Source organism: Psammomys obesus, unplaced genomic scaffold, assembly GCF_907164565.1.
Source record: "Psammomys obesus unplaced genomic scaffold, mPsaObe1.curated_primary_1811, whole genome shotgun sequence".
In the NCBI taxonomy this organism is placed as follows: Eukaryota; Metazoa; Chordata; class Mammalia; order Rodentia; family Muridae; genus Psammomys; species Psammomys obesus.
In genome coordinates, this window is record NW_026596034.1 from 2,109,239 (window position 1) to 2,128,363 (window position 19,125).

Consider the following 19,125-nt stretch of genomic DNA (forward strand, 5'->3'; position numbering starts at 1 on the left):
ACACACACACACACACACACACACACACACACACACACACACACACATTAATGACAAAAATACCAGAGAGAGAGAGAGAGTTTTAAAGTCACATGAGGCACATGTGGCTGCACCCTCTAACCATGCTGGAACAAGTGCCTATAAGGCAAGTGGACCCTGGAAGCAGCCAGTCCTCAGCTCACACAGCCTTCTAGGAGGGCAGAAGAAGGGGCTAGGGCCTGCTTTCATCATACAACAAAGGTACAGTCACTCAAGCCTTCCCACGCCCCCAGCCACACACATTCATACTCTGTTTGAAGTCTACTTCCTCTGTACAAAGACACATCTAAACTCACATCAGAAATGTGGGAACACTTCCCTCGGCTCAGTGAGATACAGTCCTAGCGTCCAAGCAGGGCCTTGGTGGTTCCTGAATTTGTCAGTGTAGTGAACCATATTTGCAAGGGCTGTGGGTATAGCTTGATGCCCAAAGACTTGCCAAGCATTTGTAATGCCCTGGGTCACTTCCCTAGCATGTCAGGAGATGACAACTGGAACCATTCCTACAGTTTCATCAACTAAAATTTCAGTGACATTCACACATTTGTGCATTAATATATCCAGGCATGCATGGTGGTATATACCCATCATCCCAGCATTTGGGAGGCTGTGTATTCAAAGACAACCTAAGCTACATAGTCAGGTCCTGTCTAAAATTAAAAAGAAAAGAAAAGAAAGAACAAAAGGAAAGAAAGAAAGAAAGAAAGAAAGAAAGAAAGAAAGAAAGGAAGAAAGAGGAAAAGAAAAAGAAAGGCCTCTTCTTAATGTTTCCTCCTTTATGTGCTGTGTGCAGAAACACCCAGGCATATACTTAAGTCTCATACTCAACAATGCCCTGAACACACAAACATTTGGCACTGATTCGAGACAGTTGTTCTCTCTTCAGAGACATGCCAACAGGAGGGCCACTCCCAGCCTGGCGCAAAGAGCACTCCCACTGCCACCCCCAACTTCAAGGATGTCCACAGATACTTGAGTCTGAGAGGGGCAGAGGCTTAGGGGTCTCATTTGGTAGGGACACTCTATGGTCTCTATGAGTTTCTTGCTATCCACCTGCTGAGCACCAGACGTGGGAATAGCCCAGGGCAGCACCACCCGGAGGCCCATCTGGCCAGGACAAAGTGTTCCCAGGCTGGCAGATGTCTGCCCCACCTGGGTAAATTAGGAACCAGCTTGGTCTGGCCACCATTGAACTTGTATCTCCACTGTCCAGCTGCCCAGCAGCCTATAAACTTCAGTGTAGCTGGCCGGGGTGACACTGGCAGCTGTAGGGCCTGGGGGCTGGACAGGCTGTTGCTGACAGACTGCCTTGATTCCCTGTAGCTCATCCCTTCTTCCCCAGCACACACACCTCCACGCAGTTCTCGACCTCTGGCTGGGCTGGAGGGCAGGTTGCCCGGTTCACATGCCCTCTCACTGCAGTAGCACATGACTCTTATTGAGGTCGAAGCCAGATACTGGAGAAAAACCTGTGTAATTCTTCTAATCTACTTCTAGCAAACCAGCAGGGGAGATGGTTCCTGTTTTTCCCACTAGCCTCGAGAGTAAACCACAGCTCTGATGATACAATCTGACAGCTAGATCTGAACCCAGGCAATATGGGCTTGAGGTCTGTGGTCCTTCCCTATGGCTGCTTCCATGTTTGAATTTGTCACTTTAACGTGCCTATACCAGCTTGCACACACCCTGAGTCCAGTGAGAGGACAAGTCAAGGCTTGTGAATGGGTTCCCCTTACATGCATTCTCTGGCATGCCTAGACCCTGGGTGTACCAGGAACACTTTCTGAGTCATGTCTGTCTTCAAATACCCTTCTAGTCCTCACACCAAGCTGTGACTTGGAATTTGAAAACACTCAAATGTCATATTTCATTTCCAGTCTCTCAGGTGTTCATTATAGTGGTTGTTCCGCAGGTGCAGAGAAGGGTAGGGGGACATGGGTCTGCCAAGGGCCTTTCCCAAGGGTGTGCAACCTGAGAATTTGTGCCACACCTCAGGCCCCCCAGTAACAAACCTCAAACATCAGGAGGCAGGTCAAGCCTTAAGGGAGCCCCAAGCATCTTCCGCCACCCTGCCAGTCCTCATCAGTCCCACCCCAGGGGGGCTGAAAGCATCCAGGAAGGCAGGAACTAGGGGTGTGTGCAGATCCTTAATCCCCAGTCTGGCAGGCCCAGGCTCTGCCCAGGGCGCCCACTAATTCCCAAACTAAACAGCAGGTGGTATTGGGCCCATTGCCTGCTTAATCCGTTCCCTACCAGTGCAGGAATCTTTAGGCTGGCCATGGGGCCTAAAGATTCCCACAATCTTGAGTTTTTAAGGAAGGGTGCAAATGTTATAGGCTTTGCAGTCCTAGATAGGATATCTTTAAGAGGGGTGTGGGGGTGGGGTACCCAAGACAGCCTCTTTCCATGACTGTCACTATAAACTCCATTTGCTGTGGACAGACCTGTTGGTGAGAGGGAGGTGAAGACTTGTGCAGAGAACAATCTATGCAGCTGTGCAGAGGTGCTCACCGACCCACACGGCTATTAACAAAGCAGCTGTTTAAGATTATTTTATTGAGTGCGAGGCAGGGAGAGGTGGGGGGCGTTGCAGCCTCCCCAGGCCCCACCAGGGGGAACAGACCCCTTCCCACCTAAGTGGCTCCCCCTGTACTATGGGGGACTTTGTGCAAACTCTGCCCCATGGGGAAAGAGGAGAGTGTGAAGTGGCAGCAGCAGGGATGGTGGTGCTACTGGGTGCTGGGGGGCTTGTAGGGTTCCAGGAGGAGAGCAGAGAAGGTGTTGACTTTGTCAGCACCTCGAACCTCGTGGGGCAACAGTGGCAGCTTCACAATGTGAAAGTCTTCATACAGGTCTTCCATCTGTAATGAGGTTAGAGAACAGGAGGCAGAGAGTGAGGGTTTTACAAGGGTGTGGGAGGTTAGGGCAGAGGCTTCTGGACACAGTGAGTGAGAGTGGGGCCAGCATGTCCAGGAATGGCCTAGATGTCATGCTTCCTAGGCTAGCCCTCAGTCCTCTAGATACAGAAGGCCCAGGCAGAAGAGCACTGCTAAGCATGCACAAAGCTTCAGGTACTATCCTTACAAGACCAAGTGAAGGAATGCATGCAAACCCCCCCCCCCCCACTACACAAGCATTGTACTATTAACTGAGCTGTAGTCCAAGCCCTCAAAAGATGAAAGAGTCAGAGAATACAGTAAAAGTATTCTTGGCTGGGCTGGGGCTGGGTAGGTGGGCACACCTGGTCCAGGTATTTGGCCTGGATCTTGTGTCGAGCTTCACACATCTTGCAAGGCTTTTCTGGGTCAGGGAAGACAAGCTGGTTGACAATGATGTTGTGGGTGTCAATCTTGCACTTGGCCAGCTCCTGGATCAGCCGCTCCGTCTCATACAAGGACAAGAATTCGGCAATGCACACACAGATGAAGGTTGTCTGTTCCTGTAGGGCATAAGACAAGACCGAGGGAAGGGATCTGGCTGTCCTGATCCTCGGAGCCTCTTACCACCTGCCAGACTGGATCACAACTCACAGGGTCCTTGAACTGTTCACTAACAGATCGGATGACAGGCAACGTCTCTTCTAGCTTCGAGGCTAGCTGGTCAGCATTCATGTCCCCCAGGCCCAGCATGTTGCACATCTGTGGGGACAAAGGGGACAGGCTTGCCACCTTTCTGGGCCCATCGGACCCTCTGGGTCAGCAGCTTGGTGAATCTCTTCCATCAAAGGTGTGGGGCCTGGGGCCGACTCATGGGTTAGGTCTGGGTAACTTTAGCTCTTCCACTTTGTGGGCAAACACAGCCAAAATATCTGACCACCTGAATTCTCATCTTCAAGAGCCATTGTGTGTGTGAGCAGTCATGTGTTTTATTACAAATGAGTGCTGGATGTTCAGTAGGTACGCAGCAGACATTACTATCTGAGGCGGGAAGAAGGCACAAGCATCAAGGCAAGCTCTAGAGGTACACGGGGAAGTGGCCAAGTGTCACAGAACTTACAGAACCACTTTCGTGCCCTCCATTTTTTTTTTTTTTTTAAATATATGTGTTGGTGAAGTGAGCACTACAGTTGACAGAGAAGGAAAGAGGTGAAAAGACCGACTTGAGGTCACAGCAGGTGAGGTGTGGAGGGAGGCAGTCCACCTCACAAGGAGTTAACGGGGAGACCATGCCTCGTGCTCGGCCTCAGAGAACATGGCCCAGGAAAGACACTGTGAGGAGGGGTGTGTGGCACCTGCCTGGGAGATGAAGGGGCTGATCTGGTTCTTGATCTGCATGAGGCGGCCCAGGCCCCGCTCCACGATGGTGGGGAAGTTCAGGAGCCTGAGTGTGTGGCCGGTGGGTGCTGTGTCGAACACGACCACTGAGAAGTTCATGCCTTTCACCAGCCTGAGGGGAGATGAGGGTCAGGCTCCCAGCAGAGGCCCTCCCAGCAGAGGCGGGCAACCCTGCGATCCCTGCCAGGCTGACCTCATGACCTCGGCGTAGCTCATGGCCTCATCGATGCCGGGGAAGGCGCTCATGGCCTCCTGCATCATCTTCTTGCCCATGCTCAGCATGTTGTCTTCCTCGAAGAACTCATCAGGGAGCTCTGCCACGCCCAGGCTCGGGTCTATCTCCTGGGGGCCGAGGAGACCAGACTCAGGCTGCTGCGATGATGGACTCCCAGGGGGGCCTCCACTCCTAGGTGCAGGCCAGAGGAAGCCCATGTAGGGCTCCAACCACACAGGATCCCAGGTCTGTCCCAGTCAAGAAATCGCAAACCAGGACTAGGGGAGGCCTCAAGGACAAGCTGAAACCCAAACTCATTGCAGGAAAGTGCACAGGCACCCAAAATTTGCCTTCCCAATAAACAACCACAGCTAGCTCCAGCCACTTTCAGATCATGCCTCTAATATGGGTCACCCTTGATGATGATTCTTTAATTTTTAGAAACAAAATCACAATGTAGCTGAGGCTGGCCTTCCTCACCCTCCTGAGTGTTGGGATTACAAGTGTGTTCCGCCAGGCTCAGCTAGCCTCAGTAATTCTCTGTAGGTCACCTTGATCTTGTTTTCTCTCTCTGCCCATTTGCTGTCCCTCTTGGGCATTATTTACTATTTTTGGGGGTGGGGTGGGGGAGCAGCATTGCAGATAGAACCAAGGGCTTTATACAGGCCAGGCCAGTGCTCCTCCAAGTTACGGCTCCAGCTACTCACTGGGAGATTCTAAGCAGGTGCTCTAGCAGCGAACAATTGCCAAACTCCTTAAAGGTGTTTTTTAGCTGTGCACTTGACTCATGATTCCAGCCTCTAACCAGTAGATTTTAGATAGGAGCTCTGAGATATAGCCCCTGCCTTGCCCTGCTCCCTTCTTCAGTCTAAGCTACATGGACCACTTCTGCCAATTCTTCCTCTTCTGCTTTTCCATAGCTGTTTGGTATTCCTGCTTTGAGGGCAAAAATATATCTGATCAGTCATCCTTGACCCCATTCCTAGTGAGAAATCTCCAATGGAGGCCTGGGAAGCCACACTATCCCTACTCCCACAAGTGCCTGTGTATTGCCTTGTCCCTCAAATGCCTCCAATCTCATTTGCTGTGGAGAATGAGGCAAGAAAGGCTGCAAGTTCTGTCAATACAACAGAGCGAGCTCAAAGCTGGCTGTAAACTTAGTGAGACACAGACTGAAAACAACAAACCAAAACCACAAATCAAACATAATGGGTCAGGCCAGCTGGTGGTGCACACTTTCAATCCCAGCTCTTGGGAAGTAGAATTCAAGAGCAGCCTGGTCTACAGAGTGAGTCCAAGACAGCCAAGGGTACACAGAAAGACCCTGTCTCGAAAACCAAAACCAAACCAAAAAACAAAAACAACAAAAACCCCCAAACCAAAAAGCCCAAAAAACCCCCAAAAAACGAGTAACAGGTCAGTGAGGTGACCCAGTAATAAAGAAACTTGATCCACGAAGATCAGAACTCATGATGAACTAAGACATGACTACCTGAGTTCTGTTCTGTAACTCAGTGAAAGGAGAGAATGAAGAGCTCAGCCACATACACAAGAATAACGAAGAAACAAAAAACATGTAAAGTTGCTGGGTGTGATGGCAGAGACAGGCAGATCTCTATTGAGTCCAGGACAGACAGAGCTACACAGAGAAACCCTGCCTTGAAAAATAAATAAATAGACATATGTATGCATACACTACACACACACACACACACACACACACACACACTGGGAGTTCAGTGGTAAATCTGGTCTATTATGTACCAGGCCCCGAGTTCAATCCCTACTCCTGGAAAATAGGTTAAAGAAAAACATGAGGTTGTAATGCCTCATCTGCCCCCAAGAAACACGTGTTCCACAAACTTCCTTTTGATTTCTACCCCTGGCAAAGCTTAAGCCAGGGCATTCTGGACAGCTCAGCCTTCGAGAACTAGCCCTTCTCTTTGGCTCTGGCAAACTCTAGCAGCAGTCAAATATGCCCTACCACCATTTTTCTCAGACAAGCCCTTCTAAAATCAGGGCTGGTGAGGCAGGAGAATCATCTAAACCAAGGCTCACCAGGGCAGTGCAGTGACTGTCTCAACAATTGCCCATTTCCCTTCTCAGCTCCCATCATGACAGTTCCTGTTTCCCTCACTAAAACCAAGCAATCTTGGGCACTGGATGGATGATCAGAGAGTAACAACATGGGCTGCTCTTCCAGAGGACCTACATTCAATTCTCAGCACCTACGTGGAGGCTCACCACCATAACTCCAGTCCCAGGGGATCTAACACCCTCTTCTGGACCGAGGGCACTGCACCCACCTGGTGCACAGACACACAAGCAGGCACAACATCTGTGCATGTTAAAAAACTTTAATCAGGGGCTGGAGAGATGGCTCGGAGGTTAAGAGCACTGGCTGTTTTTCTAAAGGTCCTCAGTTCAATTTCCAGCAACCACATGGTGACTCATGACCACCTATAGTGAGAGATCTGGTGTCCTCTTCTGGTGCACAGGGCATACATGCAGCAGGATGCTGCATAAATAATAAATAAACAAATCTAAAAGAACCAACCAACCTTTAATCAAAACCAAGCTTTTTTTTTTTTTTTTGGTCAGGCACCAGGACATATACCTGTCATCCCAGCACTTTGGAGGAGGATCATCCTTGGCAACATATCAAGTTTGAGGTCATACTAGTCTATGTGAGACTCTGTCTCAAAACAAACAACAAACAAACAGAATAATGAGGATTGGAGAGATGCCTCAGTGGTTAGGATCACCTGCTGCTCTTACAGCAAACCAAGGTTTGCTTTCCAGCACCCACATCAGGCATATCACACCTGCTGGGGAACCTAAAGTCTTCTACAGGCCCCTCTAAGACTTCATGCAAGTAGCCTTCATGTACACCACAAACAGTCACACAAACACACATACAAAAGTAAAAAATAAAAGAAGATGGCCTAGTGGACAAAGCATCTGCGCAAGTGTTGGGCCGATCTCCAGAACTCAGGTAAAGGTGGATGGGGTAACATGATTCTACAATCCCAGGCCTGCTATAGCGAGAGGCAGAGAGTCCCTAGCCTGGTATACACAGCACCTAACAGACTCTGTCTCAAACAAGGTGGTAGCAGACACCAGCATCTTGAGAGGTCCTCTGACCTACACAGTGGCACACGGGTACAGGTGTATGCATACACCACACACACACACACACACACAGAGGGGGGGAGAAAGATACAGACACAGACACAGTCACACAGACAAAAAACAAAAACCCAGGCAGAGAAAACCTGGTGATCTCACTGCTTTACTTTCAAAATATACCCCAAGCCTAACTCCTCACCCACCCCCATTTTTCCCTGTATTAGACTACCATGTCACTATGACCTCAGGACATCTACACTCTTCTTGTTACTCTTCCCAGCGTCACCCTTGATCTGCAATCCAATTTCTATTTGACAGCCAGACTATTTTTCTTTTTCTTTTTGGTGGTGGTGGTGGTGGTGGTGGTGGTGTGTGTGTGTGTGTGTGTGTGTGTGTTGGGGGAAGGAGAGGTTGAGACAGGGTTTCTCTGTGTGTAGACCAGGCTGGCGTTGAACTCAGAGAGATCCTCCTGCCTTTGCCTCGAAAGTGCTGGGATTAAAGGCGTGTGCTACTATTACCTGAGGATGGATGGATTTATTTATTAATTCATTCATTCATTCATTCATTCATTCAAAGACAGGGTCTTACTATGTAGCCCTTCTGGCCTCAAATTCACAGTGACCTACCTACCTCTGCCTCTCTAATGCTGGCATTAAAGGTATGTGCCACCATGCCCACAGCCCTAGCATGCTGGATGCCCTGGGCTTCATCTCAAGAGGCAGCAGCAGCAGCAGCACAATAATAACAGCAACAAAAGCATGAGTACAGAGCTAGCAGTCAAATGTACTGATCTTCCAGAGGGCTCTCATTCAATTCCCAGCACCCACATAGGGGTGGGAGTTCACAATTGCCTATAACTTCAGCTCAAGGGAGACCTGATACCTCTAGTCGCTGCACACATAACTAAAAATAAACTAAAATCTTTAAAAGAATAGCTTTGCATATTAAAAAAAAAATAAAAGTCGGGCTGAAGAAATGGCTCAGTGGTTAAGAGCACTGTCTGCTCTTCCAAAGGACCTGAGTTCAATTCCCAGCATCCACATGGCAGCTCAAAACTGTCTCCAATTCCATGGGGTCTGACACCTTCATACCAATGCACAAAGAATAAAATGAAATAAACTATTTTAAAAAAAGAAACATACATAGTTTAAAAAAAAGTCTTCTATCAAACTTAGACGCAAAGCCAAACTGCTTGGCGAGCCGGTGTGCACCTCTAGCTGGTGTCTTCCTCCTTTTCCTTCCCTTCCCCTTGCTTGCTTAGTTCCAGTTGATCACCTTCCTCCCTGATCCTTAAAGGTTTCCTTCCCACATGTTCTTCTGGGGCTATGTTGGGGAAAGTGTGACAGACACCCAACAGATGAATATGTAGATATGAATGGTCTGGTTGCTGCTGGTAGGTATGTCCCCAAAAGGATTTATGGTTGTGGCTGGAGAGATAGCTCAATGGTTAAGAGTACTGGCTGCTCTTCCAGAGGATTTAGGCTGGATTCCCAGTACCCAGATCATGGCTCATATGGTCTTTTAAGTTCAGTCCCCAGGGATCTGATGCCCTCTTCTGGCTTCCATGGGTACCAGGCACACATGCACTCTAGGTAAAACATCCATTACTAAAACAAAACTAAGAAACCTTGGGAACCTTAGCCAGAGCCGATGCCAGCTTTACTTACCATAGCAAAGAGGTTGTCATAGCCTTTGACCTTGGTAGGCACCTTGGAGAACTTCTGGTCAAATGCATCTGAGATGTTGTGAGCTGGGTCTGTGGAAATGATTAGAACACTCTCACGTCCCTTAGACAGCTGGACCGCCAGGCTGCAGCTGCACATAAGAAAGGTGGGAAGATGAGGGGTGAGGAGCCAGCTGTGGGAGTGTGGTTTGTAGCAGGAGATGAAAGGTCAGGCCGAAGAGACCTTAAGAACATACTGTGGGTCCTAGTGGGATCAAGTCCATTTAGATTGGACTGGTGTGCAATATTCAGTTGATTGATTTGGTCTGTTTGAGTGTCTGTTTCAGCCTTTTTTGGCACAATCCAGCTGTCCAGAGCACAGATTGCTCACCCTCCCTCATGCCACTTGTTCAGAACAATGTGTTTCACCTCTCAATGGACTGAGACACTGTAGTCATGGGCCTTTTCCACCCCCTTCTCCTTCTTCCCTCTCTGGCATCATACTAAGATAGCTTGCCTTAGTGTCACCCCTTCTACTCTGAACTCCCTGGGGGTTACGGTACGGCCGACTGCGGCATTTAAATGCTCCTCTGCACGCCCCACGCGCTGGATTCACAAGACCCAAAAAGGGATAATCCAACTCAGGATGCCAGGCTTGCATCGAGAAGGTATCTTCAGCAGCTGCAGTAACTTCCGGAGAGAACAACCCTGTAGAGCCGGGTTCAGTTCGTTTTGCCCCGATAAGCCGGTCCCTGTCCTCCCCTTCGTCCGGTGGTACATTCCACCCGTCTTCTTGGCCCCGTCAGAGCCTTCTTACCTGCAGGTGGTCTTACCAACGCCACCCTTGCCCCCGACGAAGATCCACTTAAGGCTGCGCTGCTCGATGATATTGCTAAGCGTGGGTTCCAGCGGCTCGACATCGGGCGCATCCTCGAACTCCTCTGCTTCAACCCCCCACCCGGCCACCCCCGCCGCCATCTTGGAGCCGGCTCACGTGATCAATCGGGCACACCACGTGCTAAGCACCTACAGGGGAAATGAGTCTGCCGCGTACCTGTGCAGGCTGGAAGCCTGACTTATTTTCCTCCTGCATTGACATTTAGAGATAACGGGAGCTGTATTTTCACCGTTTTATGCGTTGCGAGATCACCTTGCTGAACTCTTCTCTGCTGTTTTCTCAGAATTCCCCTGTCTTGTGAGCATATTAGTACGATCCACACTATTGCTCTCCACTGATTGGACTCTAAGTCTTGCGGCACTCTTTTCATTGGCTGAATTTTGTCTCACCTCCACTAGTCACGCTCAAGTCCCTGCAGGCGTCAACCTCTCCTTAGCAACCGGCCAAACATCCTGTCTAAGCTATGAGCGAAGTTAGAGCAGAGGTATCTCTTGGCTCGATTCTATAGGCCCAGTTTCCTTATGATCACTTCTTACTTTTTATTTTGAACCTCAACATCTCCTCTGGTCCTCCAGTTAGTTACTCAGTTGGTTGTGAGCCGCCTGGCTTCCGCCGCAAACCAATCAGGAACGAATTGGTTAGTTGGCTGAGGGTTGCTTAAAAGCAAAAACTCCATTTGTTGCAGGGTATGCATACTTTTGTCTTGTGTGCCCGGAATCCCTATGCTGGGCAGGAATGATATCTGCAACAATTCGTCCTTGCAGAGAGAACTTTAATTTCAGAAACTCTTTTTGCGCTTGGCTCTCTGCCTTCTCTCTGGGTGTGCTCCAAGTTTAGCAAATGCTTTTTTAATTGAATCCCTGTACTCGGGAAGGAATACAAGGGTCCTTATTCCCTTGGTGCAGTACCCAGCTCAGAACATTTAAATCTTGAGAGGGACTCAGCCTAGAAATGTTTGGCTTCATTCGAGTGCACCAGCCTCTAAAATACTACTCTTAGGGTGTCTAATTGCACGCAGCCAGTGGTATCCTGACTTCAAGAGACTAAATTCAGAGACAAGCCCAACCTAGAGATGCTTCCATTTCTAGTAGGAGGTGGCACGTTAGATATGGTTTCTAGGCCTAGTTAGGGGCTACCCAAGTTCCCAAGAGTCAATTGAGCACACAGTTCCCAAACAAGATCCTTTCAGTTACAGAGTTCTGGTGGCCGACTGGGATTGTTCTCTCTCTGCCCTTAGAGGGGGGTCTGTGTCCCAGACGATGGTCCCATTTTCGGGGAGCTTTTGTCTGCTTAACTAACTCTTGTGTCAGGCAGGATTAAGGAATCCGCGGAGCAGAAGGGACCGGGCTTTTGGGCTCCACCGACTGGTCGCTAGGTCAGAACCCCTTGGCCCCACCCAAGCTCCGCCCACATTGCGTTGGCTTCTGGGTTCAGACCGCTCTTCCCAGCATGCACTGCTCCAGACGAAGCCAGTCCCGCGCCAAGCGCGCGGTCTGAGAGCTTTTCCCGAAGTCCTTTGCGCGGCACCTGGCGACAAAATGGCTGCCCGAGGGAGACGGGCGGAGCCTCCGGGTCGGGAGGCGCCCGGCCCGGCGGGCGGCGGCAGGAGCCGGTGGGCTGAGTCGGGGCCGGGAACGTCACCCGAGAGTGGGGACGACGAGGTGTCGGGCTCAAGTCCGGTGTCCAGTGGTGTGAACTTGTTTGCCAACGACGGCAGCTTCCTGGAACTGTTCAAGCGGAAGATGGAGGAGGAGCAGCGGCAGCGGCAGGAGGAGCCACCCCCGGGCCCGCAGCGACCCGACCCACCGGCCTCCGCCGCAGCGGGCCCAGGGAATCCGAAGAGGAAGGGCGGCCCAGGCCCCACGCTCAGCTTCGTAAGGAGCCGCGGGGGTGGGGGCGGGCGCCGGGGCCCTCGTTGGCAGGGGGAGTCGGGCCCGGGAAGGGGCGTCAAGGTCCAAGGCAGCCCTCCGCCCGGATGCCCGGACGGTCGCGGTCGCTTGCTGAGACTCTTGAGCTTGGATTCCGGACAAGAGGTGTTTCTGGGCGGGAGTGGGAACCACCAGGTCTTACTCGCGGTACCTGGGAACCGGGAAATTGCATTGGAAAGAGCGGTCTGGGGTTAGGGGACCTTAGGTGCCAGGGATCATTTGTTCCCACTTTGAATAGTGGGGACCCACACACATGTGTGAGGGGAACAAATTCAAATTCCGAGTCTGCTGTAATTGTTAGACTCAGACCACGGACCATAGCCGGGCGTGGTGGCACACGCCTTGTAATACCAGCACTCCGGATGCAAGAAGAGGATTCGAAAGTGAGACCCTGCCCCAACTAAACAAAACCAAGCAACCAACAACAGAAAGCAAACCACCGACTTTGTGGCCTTAGGAAGATGAATTGATTCCTTTCTGTGTCGGTTTACTGAGCACCTTCCCTTGTGCTGGATATTCAGTGGTGACTTTGACAGAAAAGAACGTTGTTTGTTTGAAGCCTAGGTGGCCTACCCTGACTTTCTGTAGTTCTAATGATTGACATCATTGCACCTTTTGATGCGAGCATTCCATGAAGTGGCCCTAGAAAAGTCAGTCAGTACAGACTCTTATACAGAAAGAACTAGACCAGTGCTTCCCGCAGGTTACTCTTAACTATTTAATGCATAGCTAGCCTGGGAACAAGCCCGTTTACCCTCACGTATTTGGTAAAGTCTGTAGTTATTTTGGTTGTTAAAACTCTGAGAGGAGATGCTAGTGACATCAGGTGGTAGATACCAGGGATGCTCTTTAGTATCCCACAGTGCATGGGATAACAAAGAATGATCTAGCTTAAACTGTCATGAGTACCAGGTTGAGGAGCTCTAGGTTAAACGTATTGGACATACACTGCTTTAGTTTTGAGCTTGCTTTGTCTCTGATGTTGAGATGGAGGCTCTGTACTGGGGAGTAGACAGTCGGTCAATTCTTAGATCCCAGTTCTGTCGTTTGGGGCAAGGCTTAAGTTTTCTTTAGGTCTTAAAAGGGTTTGTGAGCTGGGCAAGGTGGTACATACATGCAATCCTAGACTGTGGAGGTTGAGGCAGGAGGATTGCAGAGTTTGAATTCAACCAAGGTTACATAGCAATAATCTGTTTCTAAAAACAACAAAAATTGTGTATATGTGTGTGTGTGTCCAGTTGTGTGTGTCTGAGGTCTCAGCTACTCAGGAGCTGAGAAAGGACATGAAGTACAGAAATGAGTTAAGAGCTAGCCTGAGCAACTTAGTGAGACCATGTCTCAAATAAAAACAAGAGGTCTGGGGATTTAGCTCAGTAGTAGATTGCTTTGAATGCTTGTGGTCCTAGATTACACCTGCATCCTACACAAAAGTGGTGTTTGGGAGGGAAGAATTCCAGCAGTAACTGATGTGTAGTTGAAGGGTGAGGACAGGATGATGTCTTGGAGGCCCCAGTTAAGGGGAGAAGATAGGATACCAGAGTGAAAATCTAGAGCAAGACTGCTGTTAGAGGAAGTAAAAAGGGACAGGACCTGGGCTGATGGGACAAGTCAAGAGTAGAGGTTGAAGGCTTTTTCAGCAATGGGAGCAGCAGCAGCGTTACTGTCCTCTTCATTTGTCCCTGAGTAGACATTGCAGTCACACCACTAAAACCCGGGCCAGCTCAGAGTGGGAGAGCCAGGGTTACTTTGTGGTTCAGGGTTCTACCACTGGCCTTGCACCGTCTGATCCTGCATATTGCTCTCTTTTTGGCAACCTTTCCTACTCCTCCCAGAGACTTGTATTTCTCTCTAAAATGAGGTAGTTATTACTTCAAATAGCATAACTGAATGAGAGAGGAGATAATATGGCCACAGCGGTCTGTGTGTGGTATGTAGGGTTTAGTAAATAGTAATGTTCAATAAAGGAAGCTTTTGCTACCTATGTGGTCCCTGCTCGGATAGGGTGAGGCCTGGACAGAAAGAGTTAGGGCAGAGCTAGTCCCCGGCAAGGTGAGCACTCCTCTGGCCCCCTGGGAGGGTAGCCTGGGGCCCAGGACTGCCTGGGCATGGCAGCCCAGGGCAGGTGCTGAGTCGAGTGTGCTCCTCTCTGATTGCTGCGCAGGTCGGCCGGCTGGAGGAGCTGGGCGAGGCGTCGCTAGGAAGGTGTAGTGGGCCTCAGCACCGCCAAAGGCGGGCCCGGCTCCTGTAACCCTTGCAGTCTTCTGTCCCTTCACCCAGGTGGGCAAGCGCAGAGGCGGGAACAAACTAGCCCTCAAGACGGGAATAGTAGCCAAGAAGCAGAAGACGGAGGATGAGGTGAGTGGGCTGCCTAGGGGTGCCATCCTAACTGCCTTTTCTGTCTAGGCTCAATGCTTTGGGTGGGTGGGTCTGGTAGGGTGGGAGGTTCCCCAGATAACCTGCTTCTGCTTATTTTCACCTCAAATCCAGGGCCTTTAGGGTGATACTGGGGATGGGTCAGCTGTCTAGTGGCATTCTTGACTTGTTCCCGCCTTTTTGGGCATCTGTCTTCCAACTGGTCCTCCCCTCCTCCCACCCAACAGGTATTAACAAGTAAAGGTGACGCATGGGCCAAGTACATGGCAGAAGTGAAAAAGTACAAAGCCCATCAGTGCGGTGATGATGATAAAACTCGGCCCCTGGTGAAATGACCCCTTCCCAGGTGCTCACTCCCTGGGACTCTCTGCGATGTACATAACTATTTAATGTGGTAACGGCAGCTGCCTTCCTGGAGGACTGATACACAGAAGGAAACCAAGGCGCTTCCCGTGGCCGCAGACCATTCTCCAGGACTCTTTTTTTACCTTGAGCACTTGCCTCCTGAGACTCACTAGACCAGTGGTTTACTCTTCCCTCTCTTCCCAGCACCTTGCTTTCTCTGGCTCTGTCTGTCTCTTCTTGCCGTCTCTCTCCTTTTAGCAGTCACTTCTGAGAAGTAAAGAACCTGACTTAGTGCTGGAGTTGTGTGCTTGGTTTTTCTTTGCGATCTCCAAGCTAAGCCTTACCCCACCTGCCGGTGCTGGGGTGGACCCATTGTGGAGGGTAAGGGGTAGGTTCCTTAGGCACGGGCACATGCTGCCTGTCTTGGACTCTCAAGACATCTTTCTTCCCTCTTTAGTAACTGGCTCTTAAAGTCCAGTCTTGTTAATTTTTTCTTTTTGTTTTAGACAGGGTCTTACGTGCACAGGGTTTGTCTTCTGCCTCAGCAGTAGTGTGTGGGTAAATATGGCCTTCCTGGTCTCCTCACAGTCTCAGGTTAGCTGTGACTTGGTTTATACTGCTTGCTTAGTACATAAAATAGTGAGTGTCTAGCACTCTGCCTTTTGCACTCTAATCTTATGCTTTGACTCTGAGTTTTTTTATTCCCAAGATACCAACCAACCACTCGCTATATGCCAAGGCTGTTCTGGGTTCTGGGGACCAGAACCCTGAACAGCCTATACTTCCCCTGTCCTTATAGGAGACAGATGGGAAGAAAAAGGAGATGACCTTTTCAGTGGTTACTATTAACAAGGATACAATAGTGGCTTATTGGGGGAGGGGGTTTTGTTTTAGGCCACTTTTTATATTCTTGATTGTAAGCCTAGACTTTAATAGCTGAGCCATCTCTCTAGCTTGTGGTACCATGGAGGCCAGAAGAGAGCAGCAGATCCCTTGGTACTAGAGTTACAGCTGGTTGTGAGCTACTGTGTAGTTGCTAGGAACTCAACTGGAGTCCTCTGGGAGAAGAGCAAATGCTTTTCACTGCTGAGCCATCTTTCCAGCCTCCTTAGTGACATTGATCATATTTTAGTGGGAGGTGAGGAAGTACCTCAGTGGAGTTCTCAGGCTCTATAAAACCAGAGTGGACAGTAGCAAGCTCTAAGGGGACCTGAGGAAAGGCAGCTATGGTCCAGGAGTGTTGAGATGGTGCCCTGAGTCGTTTTGTCAAAGCAGTGTGAAGGCACTATTCACTCAGTTAACACTATGTAGGAGTTGGGTGTGGTGACTCATGCCTGTGATCTCAAGTATTTGGGAGGTGGGGGTGGGTGGATCAGGAGTTCGGGGTAACTCTTGTTTCGTGTAGACTCTCCCCCAAACCACATACGAAGAATAAAGTTGGTCAAGGTTGACAGCTTGAGAAGGTAACATTTGCTCGAGATTCCACAGTTGGCAGGGCAGTCACTGAAGAAGGTCTGGAAAGTGCTTCAAGCAGGAAGAACAGTATAAAGATCCTAAGCGCAGCTGGCACAGTGGTGCACACCTGTAAGTCCAGCACCCGTGGAGTCAGGCAAGTGGATCTACAAAGCGAATCCAGGACAGCCAAGGCTACACAGAGAAACCCTGTCTTGAAAAAGCAAAACAACAACAAAAAACCAAGATGCTAGTGCTTCCTAATACACAGTAATACTTTGCTGATTCGTTTTCTCCTGGGGAAGCCAGCTGTGTTGCTGCCTCCTGGTAAGCCAGCAACAATTGGGTCTTAAGCATGTGTAGACACCCAAGTAGGTCACCTACAGCAACTTGGCCTCTATTTTGGAGTATGTTGATAAGCAGGGCAAGCTGAAATCCAGGCCCTTCCCTTCAAGAGCCCTAACCAGGTGTGACTAGGAAAAGTGAAAGGAAATTCAAGTACAAGTTTAGATGAGTCAGCCCTGGCTTCCACCTATTTTTGTGCCTGTTAGCTGTATGGTCCTGTATAAATCAAGTATTTAGCTTTTTAAAATTAAAAAAATGTTCATTTGTATGTCTCTAGTTGCCATGTGTGCAGATACTATGTGTGTTGAATCTTTTGGAGCTAGAGTTAGAGCCAGTTGTCAGCCACCCGATAGGGTGCTGGGACCTGAACCCATCTTACTGAAGAGCACTAAGTGCTCTTAACCACTGACCCATCTCTAGCTTGTCACTCAGCCTTTCTGAAGCGTAGGTCTTTTGTCCTTTTGAGACCAGTTTTCTCTATGTAGTTCTGGCTGTCCATGAGCTCACTATGTAGAACAGAATGGCCCTCAACTCACAGATCCACCAGCCTCTGCCTCCCAAAAGCTGGGATTAAGGCTGTATACCAACACTAGGCTTTTGTCTATTTTTAAAACTAGGGAAGGATGTCTAGATTCAGGTTGTAAAGAACCTGGGCTCAGGGATGCAGGGTGGTGCTCTATGAGCCTCAACACTGCAAAAAAGCAAAGGGTGGTATTTTTGTAGCTGACTGACCCTGTGAATACAACTGCTTTCATTGGTTTCCTGAGAGAAGTTAGCTTATATTTACAGGCTGAGTTTTACAGTTCTGGAGATGGAGCCTATTTTCTGGTGCATGCTGGCAAGCACACTAACCTTGACCTACATCTTGGAGGCCCTGTTTAAAAATTAGACTGAAGCTGGAGAAATGACTCACTGGTTTTGAGCACTTGCTGCTCTTGTAGAGGACCTGGGTTTGGTTCCCCTGAAGCTTGTTACAGGTGGTTCCTTGTTGCCTGATTATAGGTCTGATTGATTAGGTCCTCTGCAAGAGCATACGTGATAGCATCTTTCCAGTCCTTCTAACATTTTTAAAAGCTACATGCATATCTACTGTGACACAGGTGTGGAAGTCAGCGGACTTGCCTTAAGTCACCTTTCTCCTTCCACCATGTGGGATGGAATTCTGATTGTCTGGCTTGGTGCCAAGTGCCTTAATCTGTTGAGCCATCTTTCCAACCTTTTCCTGACACTCCTTTTGAATGGCTGAGATGGGACCCAGGGCCTCTTGCATGCTCGGTGACTGAAGACTGTGAACTGTAAATATTCTAAACCAAAAGTGTTTGTGAGGAGATGCTCAGGCAGGGAGACTTGTGTAATATAAGCATCTATGTTCTCCCATCGGATTCAAAGTTGGGCATGATCTGAATGCTTTTAAAGTCAAGTAAATAATTGACTTCGTAGGGCCACTGTGAGAAATACTGTGTGTATTTGTGTAGAAAATACTATTTGGAATCCTCATGATAGGGAATAAATGCTAAAGGAGGGAGGGAGAACCTAGTTCAGGGGCTGAGGGGGTGGGTGGTTTAAGACCAGCCTGGGCAGTACAAACACCATATTAAACCAATGAAACAGCCCAGAAAACTTGTCCTGATTCAAAATCCCTTGTGGAGAAAGGGAGGAGAACCAAGCCTCGAATAGTGGTCATGTAGCATGCATGCCTTCAAGAAGCTAAGGCAAGAAGACCAACTTGGAGGCCAGCTTGGGTTAACAGAGGTAGACCCTGTGTCAGGAAACTAGATTTTAGAAAATGGGTCAGCATGGTGGATCAAGGAACATGCACAAATGCCTGAGGGCCTGAGTGCAATCCCTGGGCCCACACAGTGAGAACCAGTCTGCAAGTTGCCACACTTTGGGCAGGGAGGGGGCTGGGGACGGGGAGGTTTCAAGATAGGTTTTCTCTGTAACAGCCTGGCTGTCCTGGACTCAATGTAGACCAGACTCACAGTGATCTGCCTCCTTCAGCCCTGGGATTACAAGCATGAGCCACCACGCCTGGCCACAAACACATTTTTTTTTTTTTTACAAGCAATAAATGAAAAAATGTTACCTTAAAAAAAAAAAAAAAAAAAAAAGCAATAAGTGGTTTGTATTTCATACTCCACATGGCCTCTACCTGGAGTCAATGCCCATGCTTGATCAAAACTCCCGTCCCCATAAAAATATGAAAAAAGAAAAATCCCAAACAAAAAGCTGCTGTTCACCCTCCCTGGAGCCTGCCAATCCTCCAGTCTCCTGTTTAATATCTAGCTGGGAAGAACTCTGAGGTACCAGGCATCACCAACAATTAATCGAATCCTAGACGCACGGCACCATGGGACTTGTAGTTTCAAGGGTCATGAGTGCGTCTGACTAGTGGAGGTTGGGGAAAGTGAGAGAAAGCTCTGCGCATGCGTAGGGCGACTTGCCGCACGTGTCTTTTAAGGAGG

General features: G+C 49.3%; 2 protein-coding genes across 6 annotated transcripts; one reads left to right on the forward strand and one right to left on the reverse strand.

The window, feature by feature from the left end:
- Nucleotides 1-2,578: 2,578 nt before the first annotated feature.
- Nucleotides 2,579-10,435, reverse strand: Get3 (guided entry of tail-anchored proteins factor 3, ATPase). 3 transcript variants are annotated; one of them, XM_055621512.1, is made up of 7 exons: nucleotides 10,374-10,435; nucleotides 9,324-9,471; nucleotides 4,507-4,655; nucleotides 4,275-4,425; nucleotides 3,570-3,677; nucleotides 3,281-3,478; nucleotides 2,579-2,900 (listed from the first exon to the last, which is right to left on the reverse strand). In XM_055621512.1, the coding sequence occupies exons 2-7, from the start codon at nucleotides 9,324-9,326 to the stop codon at nucleotides 2,769-2,771; spliced, it is 741 nt and encodes a 246-aa protein (XP_055477487.1). In that variant the 5' UTR covers nucleotides 9,327-9,471; nucleotides 10,374-10,435; the 3' UTR covers nucleotides 2,579-2,768. The 3 variants fall into 3 exon arrangements, with proteins under 3 accessions (XP_055477487.1, XP_055477486.1, XP_055477488.1); XM_055621511.1 differs by lacking the exon at nucleotides 10,374-10,435 and adding an exon at nucleotides 10,137-10,321; XM_055621513.1 differs by lacking the exon at nucleotides 10,374-10,435 and adding an exon at nucleotides 10,137-10,230 and having other exon boundaries at nucleotides 9,324-9,412.
- A 1,252-nt stretch (nucleotides 10,436-11,687) lies between these two features.
- Trir (telomerase RNA component interacting RNase) lies at nucleotides 11,688-15,162 on the forward strand. 3 transcript variants are annotated; one of them, XM_055621562.1, is made up of 3 exons: nucleotides 11,693-12,091; nucleotides 14,423-14,500; nucleotides 14,746-15,162. In XM_055621562.1, exons 1-3 carry the CDS (start codon nucleotides 11,756-11,758, stop codon nucleotides 14,851-14,853), a joined length of 522 nt encoding a protein of 173 aa, XP_055477537.1. In that variant the 5' UTR covers nucleotides 11,693-11,755; the 3' UTR covers nucleotides 14,854-15,162. The 3 variants fall into 3 exon arrangements, with proteins under 3 accessions (XP_055477539.1, XP_055477538.1, XP_055477537.1); XM_055621564.1 differs by lacking the exon at nucleotides 14,746-15,162 and having other exon boundaries at nucleotides 11,688-12,068; nucleotides 14,423-14,499; XM_055621563.1 differs by lacking the exons at nucleotides 14,423-14,500; nucleotides 14,746-15,162 and adding an exon at nucleotides 14,307-14,416 and having other exon boundaries at nucleotides 11,688-12,091.
- The last annotated feature ends 3,963 nt before the right edge of the window (nucleotides 15,163-19,125 follow it).

Excerpts from the sequence above, each read along its gene's own strand:
- Get3 (XM_055621511.1), bottom strand. The coding sequence starts at position 10,297 with ATGGCGGCGGGGGTGGCCGGGTGGGGGGTTGAAGCAGAGGAGTTCGAG. Across the intron at positions 3,678-4,274 it reads TCAGCCCCTTCATCTCCCAG|ATGTGCAACATGCTGGGCCT; the intron begins GCAGGTGCCACA and ends TTGTCCCCACAG. Across the intron at positions 2,901-3,280 it reads AGGCCAAATACCTGGACCAG|ATGGAAGACCTGTATGAAGA; the intron begins GTGTGCCCACCT and ends ACCTCATTACAG.
- Trir (XM_055621562.1), top strand. The coding sequence starts at position 11,756 with ATGGCTGCCCGAGGGAGACGGGCGGAGCCTCCGGGTCGGGAGGCGCCC. Across the intron at positions 12,092-14,422 it reads CAGGCCCCACGCTCAGCTTC|GTGGGCAAGCGCAGAGGCGG; the intron begins GTAAGGAGCCGC and ends CCCTTCACCCAG. Across the intron at positions 14,501-14,745 it reads AGCAGAAGACGGAGGATGAG|GTATTAACAAGTAAAGGTGA; the intron begins GTGAGTGGGCTG and ends CCCACCCAACAG.